This window comes from Myotis daubentonii, chromosome 13, assembly GCF_963259705.1.
Source record: "Myotis daubentonii chromosome 13, mMyoDau2.1, whole genome shotgun sequence".
NCBI classification, from domain to species: domain Eukaryota; kingdom Metazoa; phylum Chordata; class Mammalia; order Chiroptera; family Vespertilionidae; genus Myotis; species Myotis daubentonii.
The window spans coordinates 13,798,018-13,818,976 of record NC_081852.1 but is presented as its reverse complement, the minus strand read 5'-3'; the positions used below and the strand labels follow the sequence as shown (position 1 = coordinate 13,818,976).

Genomic DNA, 20,959 nt, shown 5'->3' with positions numbered 1-20,959 from the left:
ATGGAATCCAGACACTGCTGGATGTATATAAAATATTATTTTTCAATTATAGTTGACATTCAGTATTATTTTGAATTAGTTGCAGGTGTACTGCATAATGGTTAGACAATTATATAATTTACAAAGTGATCCCCCAGGGACTCTAGTACCCATCTGGCACCATACATAGCTACTAAATATTATTGACTGTATTCCCTATGATGTACTTTGCATTCCTGTGACAACTTTGTAATTACTAATTTGTACTTCTTAATTCCTTCAACCTTTTTCACCCAGCTCCCCAACCCCCCTCCCATCTGGCATATCCATATCTATCTATATACATAGATATACATCTATAGTTATCTATATCTATATAGCAATATCTATACATACAGACAGTGAGTACCTATTATATGTCAGGCATGAGTATGATAGAGGGTAGAATGCCAGTGTGTCTAGACCTGTCCCTAGACAAATGCACCTAACATTTTGCAAAAACGTTTTCAAATTACTAGAGGGTGTAATGATAAGTGAAGTAAGTTCAGACAGAGAAAAACAAATAGCATATGGTTTCACTTACATGTGGAATCTGAAAAACAAAACAAAAACAGACTCACAGAAGCAGAGACCAAATTGACGGTCACCAGATGAGAGTAGGAGGGACAGATGAAAAGGGTGCAGAACATAGTCAATAATATTGTGATAACTTTGCACCATGACAGATGTTTGCTAGACTTAGTGTGGTGATCACAGTGCAAGGTATATGAATGCGGAATCACTATATCGTACACCTGGAGTTAACATAATATTTCAACTATATTTAATTTTTTAAAAAAATGACCTCCTGAGATTCATCCGTAGACCCCAATATGACTCTCCTCCATTCTCTGGTGGTGAGAGTACAAAATGGAATAATCCCTAAGAAGAGGAATTTGGCAACATCTACAGTTACACGTGCATTTACTCTTTGCCCACCCAGTCTCACTTCTGGAACCCTAGCTTACAAAAAGATGAAGTCAACTATACACGTGGTTATTTTGCACCAGTACTTAGAATGGCCAAACTGGAACCCCATCCGAAGGTCATCATCCAGGGGTTGGTGAGATACAGCAACGCAGTGGGCGGCTGCGCAGATATAAAAGGAGATGAGGGAGGTCTTTTTAGACAGGGGGTGACTCTAGGACACAGCGTGGAATGAAATGCAAAACAAGGGGGAGAAAGCGTATGCCACCCTTTGTATTAGCAACCGCAGTGGGGAAAGCAGGTGCGTGCATGTGCAGGTCAATGGAGTCCAAAAACCTAAAACTCTGACATGGGTGTCTTAACCACACAGAGAAAACAATGATCACAACTGAATTTGGAACACGGTATCTTGACTGTATTCCTTCCATGGGATATACTCTAAAACCAAAAATAACTACACTGGCATCTCAGTATCATTTGAAGTGGAGTAAGATCAAATAAGGGGGGGGGGGGGGGGCAGAGTACGGATTCTTGCTGCTGCTCCATAAAGATAACACACAGGAAGGGGACCGCAGACCCTAATGGAGAAAACCTCTGGCCCAAGAGCGGGGCCCCGCTGAGGGTCAGTCTCAGATTGATGGGCGCCTCGCATTAGGGGAGGACCCAGGTGAGCCTCCTCACATCGCTCGACATGTTTCCTGTCCCTGAAATCGCCATAATACCCATCCTACGAAGGTTGTTTTAGGAATGTTATTTTTCATATAAGAAGGCCCCTTCCCACAGAACAGCCGCGTCGAACCAGGAGAAGTTGCTACAAGAAACAGAAAAAGGTCCCTCGCCCGCGCCTGGGGGAAGCCAGCCAGCTGAGTGGGAAAGAAGGGGATTCAGGGAGGTCGTCAGATTTAGCGAATAAAAACACAAATGCCCAGTTAAATTTGAATTTCAGATCAACAACGACTGGTGTTTATCATGCTCTGCTTGTACTAAAAGGTTATTCCTGATTTCTCTGACATGCAAGTTTAACTGGGAGTCCGGTGTTCATCGGGCAACCTGGATCGGGGGTTCGGGGTTCTTTCCCGTCGGGGTCCGCCGTAGCGTCCCCGCCTCCACCGGCCCCGCCGCTCCTCGCCGCGGAGGAGGAGGCGAGAGCCCGCCCGGAGGTGGCCGCCGAGCCCGGCCCTCGGCCCTCGGCGCTGAACTAACCCCGCTGGGCTCCACTCCCAGGTCAACGCCCAAACCGCCCCCGCAGCCCGACCTCCGCGGGGCACTAGGCACCCACTGCGCCTGCGCCCTCCTGCGCACTCCGAACACGTGGGTCCCCGAGTAGCGTCCCGTCGCTAGGCAACGGGCGAAAGCGCTTTGGGTGCGAAGGAGTCGCGACGCAATCAGGAAACAAAACACTGCTGGGTGAACAGAACGCGTAGGGGGCCGGGGGTCGGGGTCGGGGGTCGGGGGTCAGGGGTCGGGGGTCAGGGACGCGCGGCCGAGAGGAGGGGGCGCGAGGGTGGACAGAGACTTGCTACTGAGAGGACCGGGCTGCCCGAGAGAGGAAAGAGGGGGGCGGGGAGGCCCGCGTGCAATGGGAGAGAGAAAAGGGAGGAGTCTCGAGGGACTACCTGTGTGTGAAAGGCAAGGGACAGCCTACCCCCTTCCCGGGCCCCAGGACACCTGGCCAGAGGAGACAATCGCTACAAGCTCTATGGTCCTGCATTTTCACTCCTTCGCTCCTTTGCACCTGCTGGCAACCTCCGCTTGGTTCCTTTCAGAGCCAGCGCAGGGCCCTCACCTCCGGAAGCCACAGCGGTCTGACTCAGCCAGAATTTCTCTCGTGCTGCGGGTAGTGCTGTGCAGAAGCCTCGCTAAACTTCGGCTGAGGCAGTGAGTGCCCGAGCGGGCACTGACAGGTGGAAGGGAGCACCAGCTCTTGTTTGAGCTCACAAGCCTCCGAGTCCTAGCTGATTAAGTCAGCAAATCCTTACTGAGCACCTACTGTGTGCCTAGCATTGGGAATAGAATGTGAACAAAGACCATCTCCACGCTTATTGCCCAGCCTACTGAGTGCACGGCCATGAACTGGGAGAACCAGCAGCTCCGGGAAACTCTGAAAATAGCCACTTCCCTCTGCGTGAGTGGGCCCTGAGCTAGTGTGGAGTGGGCTGTAAAAGCCCTTTGCCACCGTCCTCTCCAAGCCACACACTGTGGTTCTGTTACTGTGGCAAGTCTTGAGAACTGTCAGGTCAACAATATTGCACTGAGATCATTGTTGCAAATGTGCGCTTAGGAGCAGATGTTTTCTTCAAAAAGGGTTCGCCATACATACAGTGTGGCAGCCACCCAAGGACTGGGAGTGGAGAGACTTCTTGGGAATGCAAAATGGGTGATTCTACCCTCTGGGAAGGGCAGATTCTACAGTGATAAAGGCAAAGTAGATTGGTAACTGCAAATCACCTGAGAATGTTGTTAACAGGTGGACTGAATCTATAGGCCTGGGGTGGGACTTGAAAATCTGCATTTCAGCAAGTCCCCAGGTGATACTGTGCTGCTGGTCATGGACCACCCTGGAGTAGACAGGCTGTAGAAGGTAGTTTATCCAGGAGCATTGGTTCAGGTGGGCTACTGGGTGTCAGAAGGAGACAACCCCCATCCCCATCCCCACCCTTCATCACTACCTCTGTGGGAGAGGAAGAAACTTTACTCTTAAGGTTCTGTCAGCTGGTCTAATCATTAATTAGACATGAAACAGATTAACAAAAGAAAATGACCAAATTTAATTACATACATATGTATGGGAACCCTGCGCATATGAGAGAGTCAGAGACCCCACACACATGAGAGGTTCAAAGACAGAAAGGGGGAAATGAAGTATATATGACATTCTGAGCTAAGGATCACCTTGGGACTTGAGAGGGGAGGTAGGTCATTGCAGGACACTAAGAAGAGCAGATGTTCAGTAATTAGAAGTTTCCCCTGACCTCTGCATAGGTTAAAAAATGTTACCTCTCACAATCTCTTATTGTGGGCAAAGCCCCTAATCTAAATTCTTCTAGGTAGTTGGGGGTGTTGGTGGTGAGGAGAATGGCACCAGGTGTTAGACTGGTAGGGTCAGACTGGACCTCAGTTCAGCAACCTCTGTACTTGAGTTCTGGCTAGGAACGAATTCAGAGGCAAGACTCAAACTATAAGAGGATATTTATTTAGAAAATCACAGAGGTGGAAGAAGTGAGTGCTGGAAGACACGGGCTCAGGAAACAAGTTACAGAGGCCAAAGGAGGGCCGTGGAGCTTGGAGTGAGGAAGGTAGTGGTAACTCACCTGGGGGAAGAGGTGGAGGAGGGGAATAGTTGGGCGTGCTCCCTGGGGGGAAAGCGCTGGGTGCTGCCCTAACAGCTTTTTTTTTTAATTAAATCTTTATTGTTCAGATTATTACATTTGTTCCTCTTTTTTTCCCCCATAACTCCCCTCCTCCCAGTTCCCGCCCCACCCTCCGCCCTCACTCCCCACCCACTGTCCTAATCCATAGATGCACAATTTTTGTCCAGTCTCTTCCCGCATCTCCCACACCCCTTTCCCCCCCCCCCCCCCCGCCCCCCCAAGAACAGTCAGTCCATTCCCTTTCTAACCTAACAGCTTTTTTAAGGCAGCGATCTTAGGGGAGGTCCCAGGGGAGAATCGCAGTAAAATATTCTTTAGCTTCCCAGGTGTGTCCTTTCAGGCCGGTGGTCTCCACCGATTGGTTGGTACCGGGGTCATTCGTTAATGCAGCTGGACCTGAGGTCAGCATTGCTTGTCTGCTTTTGCTGCTTTTCTGGACCTGGAGCTGAAATAGAACTAAGGTTAGATGTAATCTCTAGGGAGGAAAGGTCAGGGAGGCCAAATGGTATGACCAGAGATATGCTAGGGGAGGAATGTGCACCCTGGGGATGAGGTCCCACCCTCCAGTTGTCCATTGCTAGGCCCCTGGGGCTTTCCACCCTGTGACCTTCTCTGCCTGCCCTTCATCCTGGCTCCGCTCCTGTCTAACTGCCTCCCACAGGGGGAGGGTGAAGCAGCTTCTCTTAAATCCGAATGGCCTTGGTTGCCTTCAGCTCAAAGCAATCTGCGTATCACAGAGGCACATCTTGGAGTGACTCATTCTGAATACGCCTAACTTAGTGGCTTCAAACACACATTTATTCTTTTACAGTTTTTGAAAATCAGAAATCCAAAATGAGTCTCACAGAGTTAAAAAGGGGAGGCTCTAGAAGAGAATCCATTCCCTGCCTTCTCGGGCTTCTGGAGGCAGCCCACATTTCTTGGCTTTGGATGCGAAGGAGGCTCTACTTGGTGCTGGATCACATCACCTTTTCTCCCTCTACTTCCATCCTCACATCTCTGTCTGACCTCACTGTCCCTCTCCTAGAGGCCCTGTGAGTACATTGTGCCCACCTGGTGAGTCCAGATAATCTCCCCAAATCAAAGTCCTCAATGTAATCACATCGGCAAAGTCCTTGCCGTATAAGGTAACATATTTCATAGGTTTCAGGCATTAGGACTTGGACACCTGTGGGAGCTGTTATTCAGCCTTACCATGCTGTGCATTTCCTAAGATCAAGGACATTTTCTTACTCATATTTCAACTAGCAAACCCAGGAAATGTGACCTTGATGTAATTCTGTTATGTAAGCTACAATTTACATTTGTTTGCCCAATTGGCCTAACAGTGTCCTTTATAGAAATGTTTTTCTGGTCCAGATCCAATCCAGGAGCATGTACCTGTTGTTATGCCTGTTTAGGCTCCTTGGTTCCTCATCTCCTTTTTGCCTTTCATGACGTTGGCGTTTTTAAGAGTTCAAGTCAGTTGTCGACTGTAGCTTAATTTGGCTTAGTTTAATGTTTTCTCCATCAGATTCAAGTTTTGCCTTTGGGGCAAGAATCCAGAAACGTATTATGTGCCACTGAGAAGTGTATTACATTAGGAGACATGGGCTGTCACTGTTCCTTATTGATGATGTTTATTTTGATGTTTTGGTTAAGGTTTTGTTGGCCAGGTTTTATCACTGTAAAATTTCTGTTTCCCTTTGGACTTGGTCTATACTGTGTAGGGAGAAACTTTGAGACTATATAAATATCCTGTTCTTTTTCAAATAGTCACTGAGTTTTATTACTCATTGATGATTCTGGCTTGATTCTGTTATAGTATGATGGTTATAAAATGGTGATTACTTAAAGCTCCATTATTTTTTCCACATTTATTAGTTGGTATTTATATGCTGTCTCTCCCATTCACTTGTTTATTTGCTTTTATATGGACTCATGGATCCTTATTTTACTCAATTAGTTGTAATCTATTACAGTCATTATGCATTTTGATGATTAAATTTCCCCAGATTTGGCCAGTAGCACCCCCTTCAAGCTGGCTCTTGTGTACCCAACCCTTTTATTTTTCAACATTTTCTTTCTGGGACAACAAAATAGTCCAGGCTTATGGGACTTTTGCTGCCTCGACCTTGGAATTAGCCATTTCTCCGAAGAGCCCTAATTCCTTTGAAGCGGTGACAGCCATTTAAAGACAAGTCAGAATGCTCAGTGTGCTCATTGTTAGTGAGGTGGTTTTGCCTCTAGGCCTTTGCAGTGGGAAGAGCTATGAAATATACATTTTTTCATATTCATATCTATGTATCTATCTGGTTTTTTTCTTCTTTAATTAAACTGAGAAGTGCCTCCAGAAAATGTTAAGACTGGATCTAAGCCTTTATTAGTCACTTTATTATTAACTCTTTCGGAGTTAAAGTACATAAACTTGAGGAATATGGAGTTGGTCAGGAATAGACCAGGTGTTAGGCCATTTCATACCACAAACTTCCACAGCAATAGCTAGTATTTATTAAACACTTACTGTGTGCCAGGTTTAGTGCTTTATATATATTTACTAGAGGCCCGGTGCATGACATTTGTGCACTGGCAGGGGGGATCGGGGAGGGGGTCCCTCAGCCCGGCCTGTGCCCTCTTGCAGTCTGGGAGCCCTCTTGTAGTCTGTTGCGCTCACCAGCCGTGAGCCCAGCTTCTGGCTGAGTGGACTCCCCCTGTGGGCGTGCACTGACCACCAGGGGGCAGCTCCTGTGTTTGGTGGTCAGTGCACATCATAGCAACCAGTCGGTCCGCTGTTCAGTCTTTTTGCATATTAGTCTTTTATTATATAGGATTATCTCACAGTTAGGAGGCACATGCCTTTGTTACTTTGTGTTTCAGACGAGAAAAACAAGGATCCCAGAGGCTGGTGACTTGCTGAAGACCACACTGCCAATAAATGGCAGAAGCAGGACTGGAACTTGGTCTGTCCAGGCCCGGAGTCTGCGTTTGAGCTGCTGAGCCCCAGGACCACTCCTACCTGTGGCCCAGCTCAGGCTATACTGCCTCGGCTCTTGAAATCAGTGAATCCAGGGGCACCCACTCAATCTACAGCAGTTTCTTGCCTAAAAACTAGAGAGTGGAACACTGTGTTAGTGCTGGCAGCAGTAGCTGCGGTGCCTGGCATTTCCCTCCTGCTCCTCCCCAGGGCTGCTCAGTGATCCCTGGTGAAATAAATAAGCCTGTCTTATTATGTCATAGGTTACTTCCAACCTCATAATAGCACAGCTTGCTGGGTGCTCAGCACCCCTGTGGGGACCCATTTCTGCTCAGTTATTTCCTCTCCATGCAAGGGTAGACATGTGGGTAAGTGGAAAGGTTTAGCCCCCCTTAACCATCAATCTATCAAGTTCTTGTCATGCCTAAACACCCAGCACCTACTATCTGATCTAGGACTTTAGGGAAAAGGCCATTTCAATGTAAGAGCTATTGGCACATACGTATTTATTGATTCTTTGGGGAAGGGTGGGATCCAGAAATATCTCATATTTATCCTGAAATGAATTCTTATTGGTTAGAATATGTCTATTTTTTTAAATAGCGTGACTCTTTTGATGTGCCCCCAGCCCACAGGATGGATACTGACTACCTGAAGAGGTGCTTTGGGAACTGCCTTGCCCAGGCACTGGCAGAGGTGGCGCAGGTTCGGCCCAGTGACCCCATAGAGTACCTGGCTCACTGGCTTCTTCACTACAGGAAAATCACTAAAGCACAGGAAGAGGTGTGTGTGCACTGGGTCAGCCTGGGGAGCTTGCCCAGAGTAACTGGAAATCCAAGGCAGAATTGTGAGCTGGCTTGGGGAGCTTTGGGTTTTTAGTTTGTGAGGGTGGTTTAGGCCCAGGTATCCTGGAAGCGCAGGGAATCCAGCTCACAGGAGTGATGGAGCTGATGGGTTTGGAGCCACCACCAGGTTAAAGCTATTCTAGGAGCAAACCCGGAAGCCCTGAAGGGCTGGAGGCCAATCCCAGGTAGGGGCCCATCTGTGCATGCCTCCCAGGGGCTGGTCTGATTTCCTCTGTCACATTACCCCAGGGCAGGCAGGAGAAGATCCAGCTGAAGGAGGAATATGATAATAGCCTCAAGGAAACCCAAATGACAGAAATGCTGAAGCAAGAGGAGTATCAGATTCAGCAGGAGCATGAAAAGTGTCACCAGGTAGGGAGGAGGGACTCGGCACTGGGCGCGCATCCCAGGGTCGGTACCAGAAATCCACGGTCAGCCTGGCCACAGCGCAAGGCAGGTTGAGGCCCCAACAGCCTACTTTTCCCTCCGTGTTTATAAACCAGTCTATTGACAACCTTTGTCAATAAGATCATTATCAGTGGAAAAAGAAAATGTTTAAAGGCGATTCCATTTTAGATTTCAGGAAATACCTTAGATGTGACTGGTTTAAAAAAAATTTTTTTTACATCTCATATGTCACTTGGAACAAATATATTTTTTATATAAGGTCCTTTGAGCCCTTTTCAAAAATTATTAAATATTTTTTAGAAACCAAATATGGTTATCATTATATACTTTAGGTCTATTCTTTTATTTATACTATTTACTTGAATATCTTATTTATTGCATACTATTTATTTATGATCAAGCCACAGATGCCACCTCTGTGGTGCTGTAATCGTGGTCATAAATTGATAACTTGGAGTAGTCGGACAAGCATATCTTTCATCTCCATAATTTTTGCCACAATCTTCTGGAAAATGTGTCATTTGATGTTTTTTGCAAAGTACATGATACCCAGATAGGAAATTGACTTATTGGGCTTGATACCTGACATCTTTATAACTATACTACATCCCATGCATGAAAACCCTTAATGCAGTCTTATCCACTTAACTAGCTTTTGCTAGTTCCCAAAGTCCACTTTGGAAACATGAAAATATTAAGCTTATTTACATTTATACAATATGCTCAGCTTTTCTCACAAACAATTAATAGATTTTTTAAAAGTCTAGCCCTGGCCACTGTGGCTCAGTTGGTTGAGCATCATCCCATGCACAGAAGGGTCCCTGGTTTTCATTCCCAATCAGGGCACATACCCAGGTTGCGTGTTTGATCCCTGGTCGGGGCCATGTGGGAGGCAACCAATCGATGGTTGGTTTTGTTCTGGCGGGCAGTTGTATTATTGCTGAATCATCTTATCCTATCAGATTTTTGTTTTATGCTTCACTAGGACAAGTCTGTTTCCATTTCATTCTTTTTTTCTTTTTTTTTTTTTATTGTACCATAAATCATTCAAAGTGTTTTCTTATATTTATTTTTTTTTATTTTTATTTTTTTTATTGCTTAAAGTATTACAAAGGGTATTACATATGTATCCATTTTAATCCCCTGCCCTAGACAGTTCCATTTCATTCTTAGTCTTGCGCATGAAAATGGGAGTATTGTGTTCTTGCCATACCAAGTGTGTTTTAGTCTCTGCTAATGACTTTTTGGCTTTTCTTTCTTTTCTGTTTAGCCACTGGTGTCTGCAGCTATTTCCACAAAGGAGACCGTATTCATGCAGGAGAACACAAAATCCCTCGAAAATGAGGCGTGGAAGCAGGAATGCCTGCCAGGTACCTCCAGTAAGATTCCAGAAATGCCTCAACACATTCCTTCTTCTGATTCACCTGGCCAGACTGACGGGACTGTCAGAACTCCACCAGAAATAAATTACTAGGCTTTTCAGCATGAGGTTCTCTGGAGACGCATCACGACTCCCAATCTCCTTCTTAGGTTATCAGAAGGTAGACAATTCTAATGATGCTTCTCTCCAAGCTGCGAGCCGAGAACATGGCCGTCCAGAAGAGCTCTTACCTAAAGATGAAAATATGTGGGTTAAATCCAGATTTGAGGGGCTGCAGATGGAGGTGTCTGAGGGACTCTCCAGTCCAAGTCCTTTTCTATAGCCTTACATTCCTTAATCATGTTATAGGATAAAATAAACTCATAATAATGATTTAAATTAAGTAATCCAACTGATGAGCTGTTTTCCTTTTGTGTTATCATTTTTGGGGGGGAGACTAGTGACAACACAGCCATCCCACGTGTTCCTGTCTTCACTCCACTAAGCCTTGCAGGCAGAGTGTGACACATGGACTAGGGCAGTGATGGCGAACCTATGACACGCGTGTCAGAGGTGACACGTGAACTCATTTTTTTGGTTGATTTTTCTTTGTTAAATGGCATTTAAATATATAAAATAAATATCAAAAATATAAGTCTTTGTTTTACTATGGTTGCAAATACCAAAAAATTTCTATATGTGACACGGCACCAGTGTTAAGTTAGGGTTTTTCAAAATGCTGACACGCCGAGCTCAAAAGGTTCGCCATCACTGGACTAGGGGGTACCTGTGCCACTGGCAACAGCTCCAGTGTCAGGAAAACTCAAAGGTTTGAGCATCTTTAAAAATTATTTTCCATCTGTATTCACTCAAATGTTATCTATATGCTGATGACTTTAGGTTTATATCTTTAATCAAGATTTTCTTGAACTTGACTGCCTGCTTGACTTCTGCTTGGATGACCAATGGACACCTCAAAACTTAACTAACCCAAACGGAATCCCTGGTGTTCTACCTGAACCAGCGTCTCTCCCTTCTTCTATTTGCTCAGGTCACAACTCTTGGCTTCATCCTTTACTCAGTTTTTGGTCACCTTACATCTGGTCTGTTGGCTTTCCATTTAAAATAAAACCAGAACTCACCCACTTGAGTGCCCAAACCACAGTTATCTTTTGCCTGGAATATTGCAATAGCCTGTTAACTGGTCTCCTGTCTCCTGCCCTTGGCCTTCTCCAGTCTATCCTCATCACTGAAGAAAAGTTGCCTTTTCTTATTTATTTTTGTATTTACATATTGTTTACAAAACAGCATAATGCAGCACATGGGCTACAGCCATCAGTTTCATGCAGGATGAAATTCAATGTGTCTCTCCAGTGTGCCACATTTTTATCAATGGGGAAGATTTTCCTCAGCAACCACATGAGAGGAAATGTGGTCCATATTTCTGAAGTAGATCTCTAAGGTCAATAAAGGAGCTCCTCTTTGTACATCCACCTAGGAAAATGGCCTTATTTTTTCTTTTTCAAAATGTATCTTTTATCAATTTTTTACAGAGAGGAAGGGAGAGGAATAAAGAGTTAGAAACATCGATGAGAGAGAAACATTGATCAGCTGCCTCCTGCACACCCCCTACTGGGGATGTGCCCGCAACCAAGGTACATGCCCTTGACCAGAATCGAACCTGGGACCCTTCAGTTCACAGGTCAACGCTCTATCCACTGACCACAACAGTTAGGGCTGGCCTTATTTTTTCAAAGAAGCCTTTCCTGGTGCATATATATATATATATATATATATATATATATATATTCCCCCAAAATGTGTATACACTTTAACAGTTGATTTCTACTACATTTTGAAAATGAAATGTATTTTAATAAACACTGCCTTTATAATTATTCAAAGTATGTATACATTTTTGGGGACTATACACACACACATCCTATCTGTACTTCATATAAATAGGTATCTATAAATTAGATCAGTGATGGCGAACCTTTTGAGCTCGGCGTGGCAGCATTTTGAAAAACCCTAGCTTAACTCTGGTGCCGTGTCACATATAGAAATTTTTTGATATTTGCAACCATAGTAAAACAAAGACATATATTTTTGATATTTATTTTATGTATTTAAATGCCATTTAACAAAGAAAAATCAACCAAAAAAATGAGTTCACGAGTCACCTCTGACATGCGTGTCATAGGTTCACCATCACTGAATTAGATAGATAGATAGATAGATAGATAGATAGATAGATAGATAGATAGATATCCTGCCTATCCATCCAGGATATATATACCATATACATCTTTTTTTTAAAAATATATTTTATTGATTTTTTACAGAGAGGAAGGGAGAGAGAGAGAGAGTTAGAAACATCGATGAGAGAGAAACATCGATCAGCTGCCTCCTGCACACTCCCCACCGGGGATGTGCCCGCAACCCAGGTACATGCCCTTGACCGGAATCGAACCCGGGACCCTTCAGTCCGCAAGCCAAAGCTCTATCCACTGAGCCAAACCGGTTTCAGTGTACCATATACATCTTTTTTTAAAAAAATATATATATATATTTTATTGATTTTTCACAGAGAAGAAGGGAGAGGGAAGGGAGAGGGATAGAGTTAGAAACATCGATGAGAGAGAAACATCGATCAGCCGCCTCCTGCACACCCCCCACTGGGGATGTGCCCGCAACCAAGGCACACGCCCCGGGCCAGAATCGAACCCGGGACCCTTCAGTCCGCAGGCCGACGCTCCATCCACTGAGCCAAACCGGTTAGGGCACCATATACATCTTAACTGAGCTTCCTATATAAACATATACATCCCATGGGGACTTCCACACATATTTGATAACCTCTTCCCTGTCAGTGGCCATCAGTAGAATGTGAGCTCCATGAAGACGGGGATTTTATATGTGTGTGCCGGCACACAAACAGTGCCTAAAACAGTGCCAGCACACCAGAGGTGCCAAATAAATATCTGTCAAATAAGTGAATGACTGAGGTGAACTTACACAAGGACTGGAAACTCAGAGCAAATATGAAAATGGCAAGCTAGCCATTTTGGACTGGCACAAGGATTGCTTTGCAATTCCAGACCCCTGACCCCTTCCTCTAGCCTAGGACTGGCTACATAATATGTGGGGCCCAGTGCAACATGAAAATGTGGGCTTCCTTGTTCAAAAAATGATTACTTGTGTCACCATAGTGACAACAAAGCATTAAACCACATGTGCTGCCCTTCCACATGCAGGCCCTGGGCGCCTGCACAGGCCACACACTCATGAAGCCAACCCCGCTCCAGCCAGAGCTGCTGTCCACAAGGAGCTTCTGTGGTGGGGCCTTAGGATCGACAGCTCAAATACATCAAAGTTCACACAACTACCCTCTCAAGGATAGGTGAGCTCTCGTACTGTCCTCCAACACACACACACACACACACACACACACACACACACACACCAGTAAAGGTTGTCAAAGGGCTCCCCATGTGCCAGGCTTAAGGAAAATGCTCAGAACTTTGGAACCCACTGCTGCATGTGTCCGCTCTGTCTCATGGGGGTGGATGGCTAGTCCAGGTCAGAGACAGATATGGGCTCCTCAGGTGGTGGCCTTTCCCAGGAGGAAGAACAGGTGTGGGCGTGATATATACAGAGCGCCTGTGCGAGGGACAGGCAGGTGATGCCACAAGAGAGGGCAGCCTTCAGCTGCCCCTTCCCCTGAGCCCCAAGGAAGTCCAAAGATCCCAGCCCAGCCCGCTGCCAACACAGGGGATAAGATTTGCTGTACACCATCTAAAGGGGCTTCAGAAGGTTTGAATTTCACTCTGAAAATGGTAAGCTGTTCATTTCTGAGTTTACTTTGAATATCTGACATCCTATGAGAGACACTCTTAGACATTAGGAGATAATGATGCTTGGCTTAAAAGGGCATCATTTTGGTATTTTTTGTGGGTGTTTTTTTTCCTATTCCAGAAGCAAATTTAGCTTCTTAGCTATGCTTTAAAACCAATATTAAGTGCTCGCTTCGGCAGCACATATACTAAAATTGGAACGATACAGAGAAGATTAGCATGGCCTCTGCGCAAGGATGACACGCAAATTCGTGAAGCGTTCCATATTAAACACACACACACACACACACACACACACACACACACACACACAAAAACACAATATTAAAATGGTCTCTCTTCCACTGCCAGAGGCCGGTCCATCCTTGCTGCTTGACACAGTCGCTACAGGGAAGAAACATCTGCACAGCATATGTTTCAAGGGACCTGGCATACTGTTCTTAATATGTTTGCTCCCCTTCTTAGCGCTATGAGGACCACCTCCCCGAGAAAGGTTGTTTCCCCAGGTGGGGATTTTTCCCTGGAGTTAGGGATTAACAGGACTAAGGAAGGGAATAAATCAGTAGAACCCCTTAACTAAGTGCCAGGCGGGTAGTTAATCACCTTAACTACGAACAATCACACTTAAACTACATAATCTTTGCTTAGGATAATCTCCTTCAGTCACTTCCTTGTAGTTTATCAGTAAAGCAGTAGAATAGTGACCTTGGAATAGCCCTTATAATGGAACACAGATTAACCTAGACAATATTAAAATCAACAGAATTAGATAGAGACAGGATTTTTGGCAAAGGTCAGATAAGAAACTATGGACATGAAACAAGGAACTGTAGTAGGTTAAGGGAGGACCCAAAACATACCATGAGCCCTGACCGGTTTGGCTCAGTGGATGGGGCGTCGGCCTGCGGACTGAAGGGTCCCAGGTTCAATTCCGGTCAAGGGCATGTACCTTGGTTTCGGGCATATCCCTGGTGGGGGGTGTGCAGGAGGCAGCTGATCGATGTTTCTCTCTCATTGATGTTTCTAACTCTCTATCCCTCTCCCTTCCTCTCTGTAAGAAAATCAATAAAATATATTTAAAAAAAATTCTATATGTGACACGGCACCAGAGTTAAGGTTTTTCAAAATGCTGACACGCCGAGCTCAAAAGGTTTGCCATCACTGGCATAGAGGATGGGCAGGAAAGAGCCAATGAGCGATAGGGGCAGAAATCAACTAAGGGCCAGCAATGTAAAATCATCTTCATATTGTATTTTGATATTTAGCAAAAATGAAAGAAAATGCCTAAGTCATTTATAATAGTGAACAGAGTCAACTGATGGTCCCTTCAGACAACCCTCCCTTCCCTAGGAAAATCCTTGCCCTGATGATCCAGTCACTAGTGTGCCAGGACAGAGGAAAGATTGAGGACCCTGTGCTCTGCATCTATAATAATAAAAGTGTAATATGCTAATTAGACTGGACAGCCGAACGACCTTCCAGGTGTCCTTCCAGACAACCTTCCAGACAAAGCCGGGGCTGTGAGAGCTGACCTAAGCTGCCGCAGCTGTGAGGGCGGAGTCCCTTGCACAAATTTTGTGCATCGGGCCTCTAGTTTTAATATAAAGGACAGTATGTATTACAGTTTCCTATTGCTGTGTAATAAATTACCACAAACTAGTGGCTTAACACAATGAGTATTTATTATTCACATTTCTGTAGGTCCGAAGTCCAGGCGAGACTACACTGGGTTGTCTGCTCACAGTTTCAAGTCTGAAATCAAGTTGTTTTCTGGGATTACTCAAGTCTCTTTTTCAAGGTGTTTGCTGGGAAACTCAAGTTTCTCTTTTAGGCTCATTGGTTATAAGCAGAGTTTACTCCTTGCCTCAGAAGAAACCTGGTGGTTCCCCAAGCTCCTACCTGACCAGCAGCCCTCCCTTTCAAAAGGCCAGGATTCTGGCCTTAATTGCTGCTCCCAAATCATTACTCCCAACCCTCATTTTTAAATACTTTTATGAAAACACATGCTATCCATGAAACAATTCTATACCTCTAATGATTCTTAATATTAATGCAGTTGTGTTTGCTTACACATCTCATTGACTTTTTAAATTTATATTGCTATGGTTACTATGTAATTGTCCAAAGATCTTTAAGAAATTAGAGTTCAAATATATAAAGAACTACTACAATTCAACAATAACAAAAATAAACAATCCAATTAAAAAATGGGCAGAGGACCTGAATAGACACTCTCCCAAGAAGACATACAACTGGCCAACAGATATATGAAAAGATGCTCACCTTCATTAGCTGTAATGAAAATGCAAATAAAAACTACAATGAGATACCATCTCACACCTGTTAAAATGGCTATTATCAACAAGACAAGAAATAGGTGTTGAAGAGGTTGTAGAGAAAAAGGAACCCTCAGACACTGCTGATGGGATTGTGGATTGGTATCGCCACTATGGAAAACAGTATGGACGCTCTTCAAAACATTAAGAATAGACCTACCACCCTAACTGGTTTGGCTCAGTGGATAGAGCGTTGGCCTGCAGACTGAAGGGTCCCAGGTTCAATTCTGGTCAAGGGCATGTACCTTGGTTGCAGGCACATCCCCAGTAGGGGGTGTGCAGGAGGCAGCTGATTAATGTTTCTCTCTCATCGATGTTTCTAACTCTCTATCCCTCTCCCTTCCTCTCTGTAAAAAATCAATTAAAAATATATTAAAGCCAAAACCGGTTTGGCTCAGTGGATAGAGCGTCGGCTTGCGGACTGAAAGGTCCCAGGTTCGATTCCGGTCAAGGGCATGTACCTTGGTTGCGGGCACATCCCCAGTGGGGAGTGTGCAGGAGGCAGCTGGTCGATGTTTCTCTCTCATCGATGTTTCTAACTCTCTATCTCTCTCCTTTCCTCTCTGTAAAAACTCAATAAAATATATTTTTAAAAAATAGCTTTAAAAAAAAAAAATAAATATATATATATATATATATATATATATATATATTTTTTTTTTTTTTTTTTTTTTTTTTTAAAAAGAGAATAGACTTACCATATGTCCCAGCAATCCTTCTGGGTATCTACTTAAAAATTTTGAAAACATTTATTTGTAAAGATACATGCACCCCTATGTTTATTGCAGCATTATTCACATTGGTCAAGACATGGAAACAACCCAAGTGTCCCTTGATGGATGATTAGATAGAAAGATGTGGTACATATATACAATGGAATACTGTGCAGCAGTAAGAAAAGATGAAATACTGCCATTTTTGACAACATGGGTAGATCTTGAGAGTATCATGCTTAGCAAAATAAGTCAGACAGAAAAGGAAAAGAACCATGATTCCACTCATTTGTGAAATATAAAGCAGGAAGCAACAAACTAACAAACAAAAAAACCTCATAGACGCGAAGTGGTTACCAGAGGGGAAGGGGCGTCAGCGTCAGTAGAAGAGCGTAAAGGGGGTGAAATATATGGTGATGGAAGGAGACTTGACTTTGGGTGGAGAACACAATGCAATATACAGATCATATAGCATTGTACACTTGAAACTTTTATAATCTTTTTAAAAATATATTTTATTGATTTTAGAGAGGAAGGGAAAGGGAGAAAGAGATAGAAACATCAATGATGAGAGAGAATCATTGATTGGCTGCCTCCTGCTCGCCCCCTACCGGGGATTGAGCCTGCAACCCAGGCATGTGCTCTTGGCTGGAATCGAACCCGGGACCCTTCAGTCTGCAGGCTGACGCTCTATCCATTGAGCCAAACCAGCTAGGGCGAAACTTTTATAATCTTATCAACCAATGTCACCCCAATAAATTAAATAAAATTTTAAAGAAAGAAATTGGATTTCAAAATAAAACTGTGCATAATAAATGCCACTGGTGTCTATGAAAATTAAGGGTTAAAGAAAAATGCCAAGCTAAAATACACAAACTTGTATTTTTCTTAATTGTTCCTTTCATTGCTTGTATCCATTAATTGTAGAGGATTCTACTGAAGGACCATGTACTTAACACTCCTTACACTGGAGTGATGTATGTGTGTGTGTATGTGATTAAATAATAATAATTTTAATAAATAATATTTTATTAAAAGATAAAATTAAAAAGGTTAGACCTACTGGTTACTGGTGAAAAAGTATGAACCCTTAGGCTAGGGATGGGTTACAGGAATAGATTTTAGTGATGGGTCATAGGAATAGGGTCTCAGGCACCGACTAACTAGAGAGGGTGGTTGACCACCCACCAAGAGGGTATAAGAAGGCTTTTACTTCCATAATGAAGCTTTGAGGGAAAACAGGACAGGGTTTCCATGCTGGTTGGCAAAGGCTTGAGAGAGCAAGGAGGAGACCAGCTTGGGGTTTGTACTGTGGTTAGGGAGTGGCCCGGGTACGAGTCCCCATGCATGGGAAGTGGCTCCCATGGTTTGAAACTCCAACGTTGCGAGCACCTGCTCTTGTCACCTTGCCCAGATGTGGGCCAAGGCGAAGAGGGAGAGTTGAAGCCTAAAAGCTGTCAGCAGTCAAACATCAAAAAAGAACAAAAAGTGGCGCAGACCCTACTGAAGAGGGTGGAACTAGGAAGCTGAGTGGCCTGCGGTGATTCACTCCCTCCTTTGGTAAAGCCCTGAGGTCATCGATGCTAATTTGCATCTGGTGGGAGGGGTGGGGCCAGAAGGTCAGAGTTGCTGAAAAAGGCCCAGAGATCCCAAATCCTCACCCAGACGCGAAGGGAGAAGTCCCAGACTCTTGTCCTCTGCCCAGAGCCCGTATATCTTGGATGCTGCCTTCGAGTTCCGACCAAAGCCAGACAGTCCCGCTTCTCCGGTTTGAGTCTGGGTCCCCAGAGACTCGCCCGGATCTGGAGCTCAGAGTCTGAAACTCCCTCCTGATTGAAAACAACAACCGCGCCTCCGCCGCCAGCCCGCTCTGCGCCCGCGCACTCCGCACCTGAGTATTTCACTTCAGCACTGCGCCTCCTCTGAGTCTGGGTATGATATTCTCTTTCCTCCTAGTTGTAGAATTTCCACTCAGCCAGCCTTCCTGTGGTTCTGGATGATGTCCATTCCATCTTTAGTTGTTTTTTTTTGAAGTGGTTGTTCGAGGCAGCAATCTCCTGCGTTAACCTATGCCACCATCTTGGTTTCTCCATAAAATTATTTTCGTTGCTACTTCATAACTGTAATTTTGCTGATACGCAGAATGTATTTTCATTGTTACAAATTGAAAGCATAGTGATTAATCACAAAAACAATATGTAATTATATATGTGTTTTCCGATAGTCTTAGGCGACCCCTGTGAAAGGGTTGTTCGACCCCCATAGGGGTCGCGACCCACAGGTTGAGAACCGCTGCCCTACTGGGAATCGAGCCCACAATCCAGGCATGTGCCCTGACCAGGATTAGAACCGTGACCTCCTGGTTCATAGGTCGTTGCTCAACCACTGAACCACGCCATCCAGGCAGACCCACGTAATTTTAAACCTGTCTTTGTGTTACTGATGTGGGTTCTGGAGCCCCCCCCCCCCACCACCACCATTTTCTCTCTACGTTGACAGAAGGCCCAGACTGTGTTTCCTCTCACAGCCACGTGGTGTCACTAGCACTTCGTAAACGCTCGCCTGAAAAGGCTGGTTGTTAGTTAAGTGATTTCAGGAGACCTTTCAGCAGGGATTCCCATTGGGACCACATGTCTGCTTGTACAAAGAGCCAAGCCTAGACAAGGCTCTTTCCACCGATTGCAGAAAGGTTTCCCTTTGTGTAAAATACCCCTGCTTTAGCTTTAGAGTTTTTCATTAATTATGCTGAGAAGAGATAAGTAGACCAAGGGACAACTTGAAAATAACCGTGGTTATTTATTGAGCACCTACCAGGTGCAGGCACTGTCCTAAGTGAGACAAGGTCCCTGCCCTCCTGGTGTGTACAGAGTAAGCTGAGGCCAGCTCTGAAGAAGCTAGAGAGAGCCCAGGAGCCACTATGCAGACCTGGTATAGTCCAGGCGCTTATAAACGGGGCAGCTCCTGCCTGGGTCTGGTCTGTGGCAGCCAGCATCTTGATGCTGCACACAGATCGTCTGAAGGAAGCCAGCTGTCCTCAGGCTCACACAATGGGTGTGATTTCAGGCTTGATCTTAGGTGCAAGGTGGAAGTTTTGCAAATGCAAAGGTGTGTCAATGGATAGATGCGTGCACGGCCATGCATGCATCTATCCATTCATGTGGCGATGAATTAAAATCCCAGCACTATCTTTTCCTTACTCTGTGGCCTTGGTTAAGTCATTTTCTTGTCTTTAAGGGGAGGATAGTAGTGCTTTGTTTACAGAACTGATGTGAGAATACCTGAGACAACGCATGGAAAGCCTTAGTGCTGGTCCAGACAGATCATGGGCACATGGTAATTGGCAGTTACCTTCACTATTATAACAATTAAGTTAACACAAAACCATTGTGCACCAAGCATGAGCCAGGTTCCATGCTTGCCTCTGAACACAATAGAGAAATTGATCCAACACAATCCTTTCCCTCAAAGGAGCTTCAAATCCAATAGAGGAGCAACTCATACTCTAAACAATAATCACACAAGCTGAATGGAATCACGTCTCAAGAGAGGAACTACAGGTCCTAAGAGAATCCCAGGCAAACGTTGCTGTGAATGTAGGCAAGGAGAGTTCGCCTAGACCCGCGGTCAGCAAACTGCGGCTCGCAAGCCACATGCAGCTCTTTGACCCCTTGAGTGTGGCTCTTCCACAAAATACCACGTGCGGGCAATTGAAACTTCGTGGCCCATGCGCAGAAGTCGGTTTTCGGCCTGGGCGAGTCTATTTTGAAGAAGTACTGTTGATATTTGGCTCTGTTGACTAATGAGCTTGCCGACCACTGGCCTAGACCTTTGGGTCTAAACACAGGTGTGGGATGGAGGGATGGAGGCCCGATCCATGGATCCAAGACAGTGCAGTGGGAAGCCAGCCCATGGCCCAGGGTTCCATTTACGGGGTAAATCAGAACACAGCCGGCAGCCTGGCAGGAGGGCCGGTGCAATATCCTCAAGAAAGCCTCCTTGGTCTCCAAGGCTTGCAATACCTGACAAACTGGGTCATAAAGGTACCTCCCTGAGGTTTCACAGACTAACTGTGAAGAAAGTAACTGTGGGATGTGCTCCGAGAGCTTCCCAACCTGCCTGGAGAAAGACTAAGCCCCTATCTCAGGTCCCAGAGTCCCTGCATTCCATGGCC

At 45.0% G+C, this 20,959-nt stretch overlaps 1 protein-coding gene and 1 non-coding gene across 2 annotated transcripts in view; both read left to right on the top strand.

Annotated features, from left to right (window-relative positions):
- DYDC2 (DPY30 domain containing 2) overlaps window positions 1-10,221 on the top strand; it is a 36,510-nt gene extending 26,289 nt beyond the window's left edge. Inside the window, exons 2-5 of the mRNA XM_059661900.1 lie at window positions 7,173-7,255; window positions 7,898-8,052; window positions 8,364-8,486; window positions 9,793-10,221. Coding sequence (XP_059517883.1) covers window positions 7,231-7,255; window positions 7,898-8,052; window positions 8,364-8,486; window positions 9,793-9,996 — 507 coding nt within the window. The 5' untranslated portion in view covers window positions 7,173-7,230 and the 3' untranslated portion in view covers window positions 9,997-10,221. The remainder of the gene's footprint in view (window positions 1-7,172; window positions 7,256-7,897; window positions 8,053-8,363; window positions 8,487-9,792) is intronic.
- A 3,682-nt stretch (window positions 10,222-13,903) lies between these two features.
- LOC132215079 (U6 spliceosomal RNA) lies at window positions 13,904-14,010 on the top strand. The gene has a single exon (XR_009448434.1). It is a non-coding gene; the product is annotated as a U6 spliceosomal RNA (small nuclear RNA).
- Window positions 14,011-20,959: the final 6,949 nt, after the last annotated feature.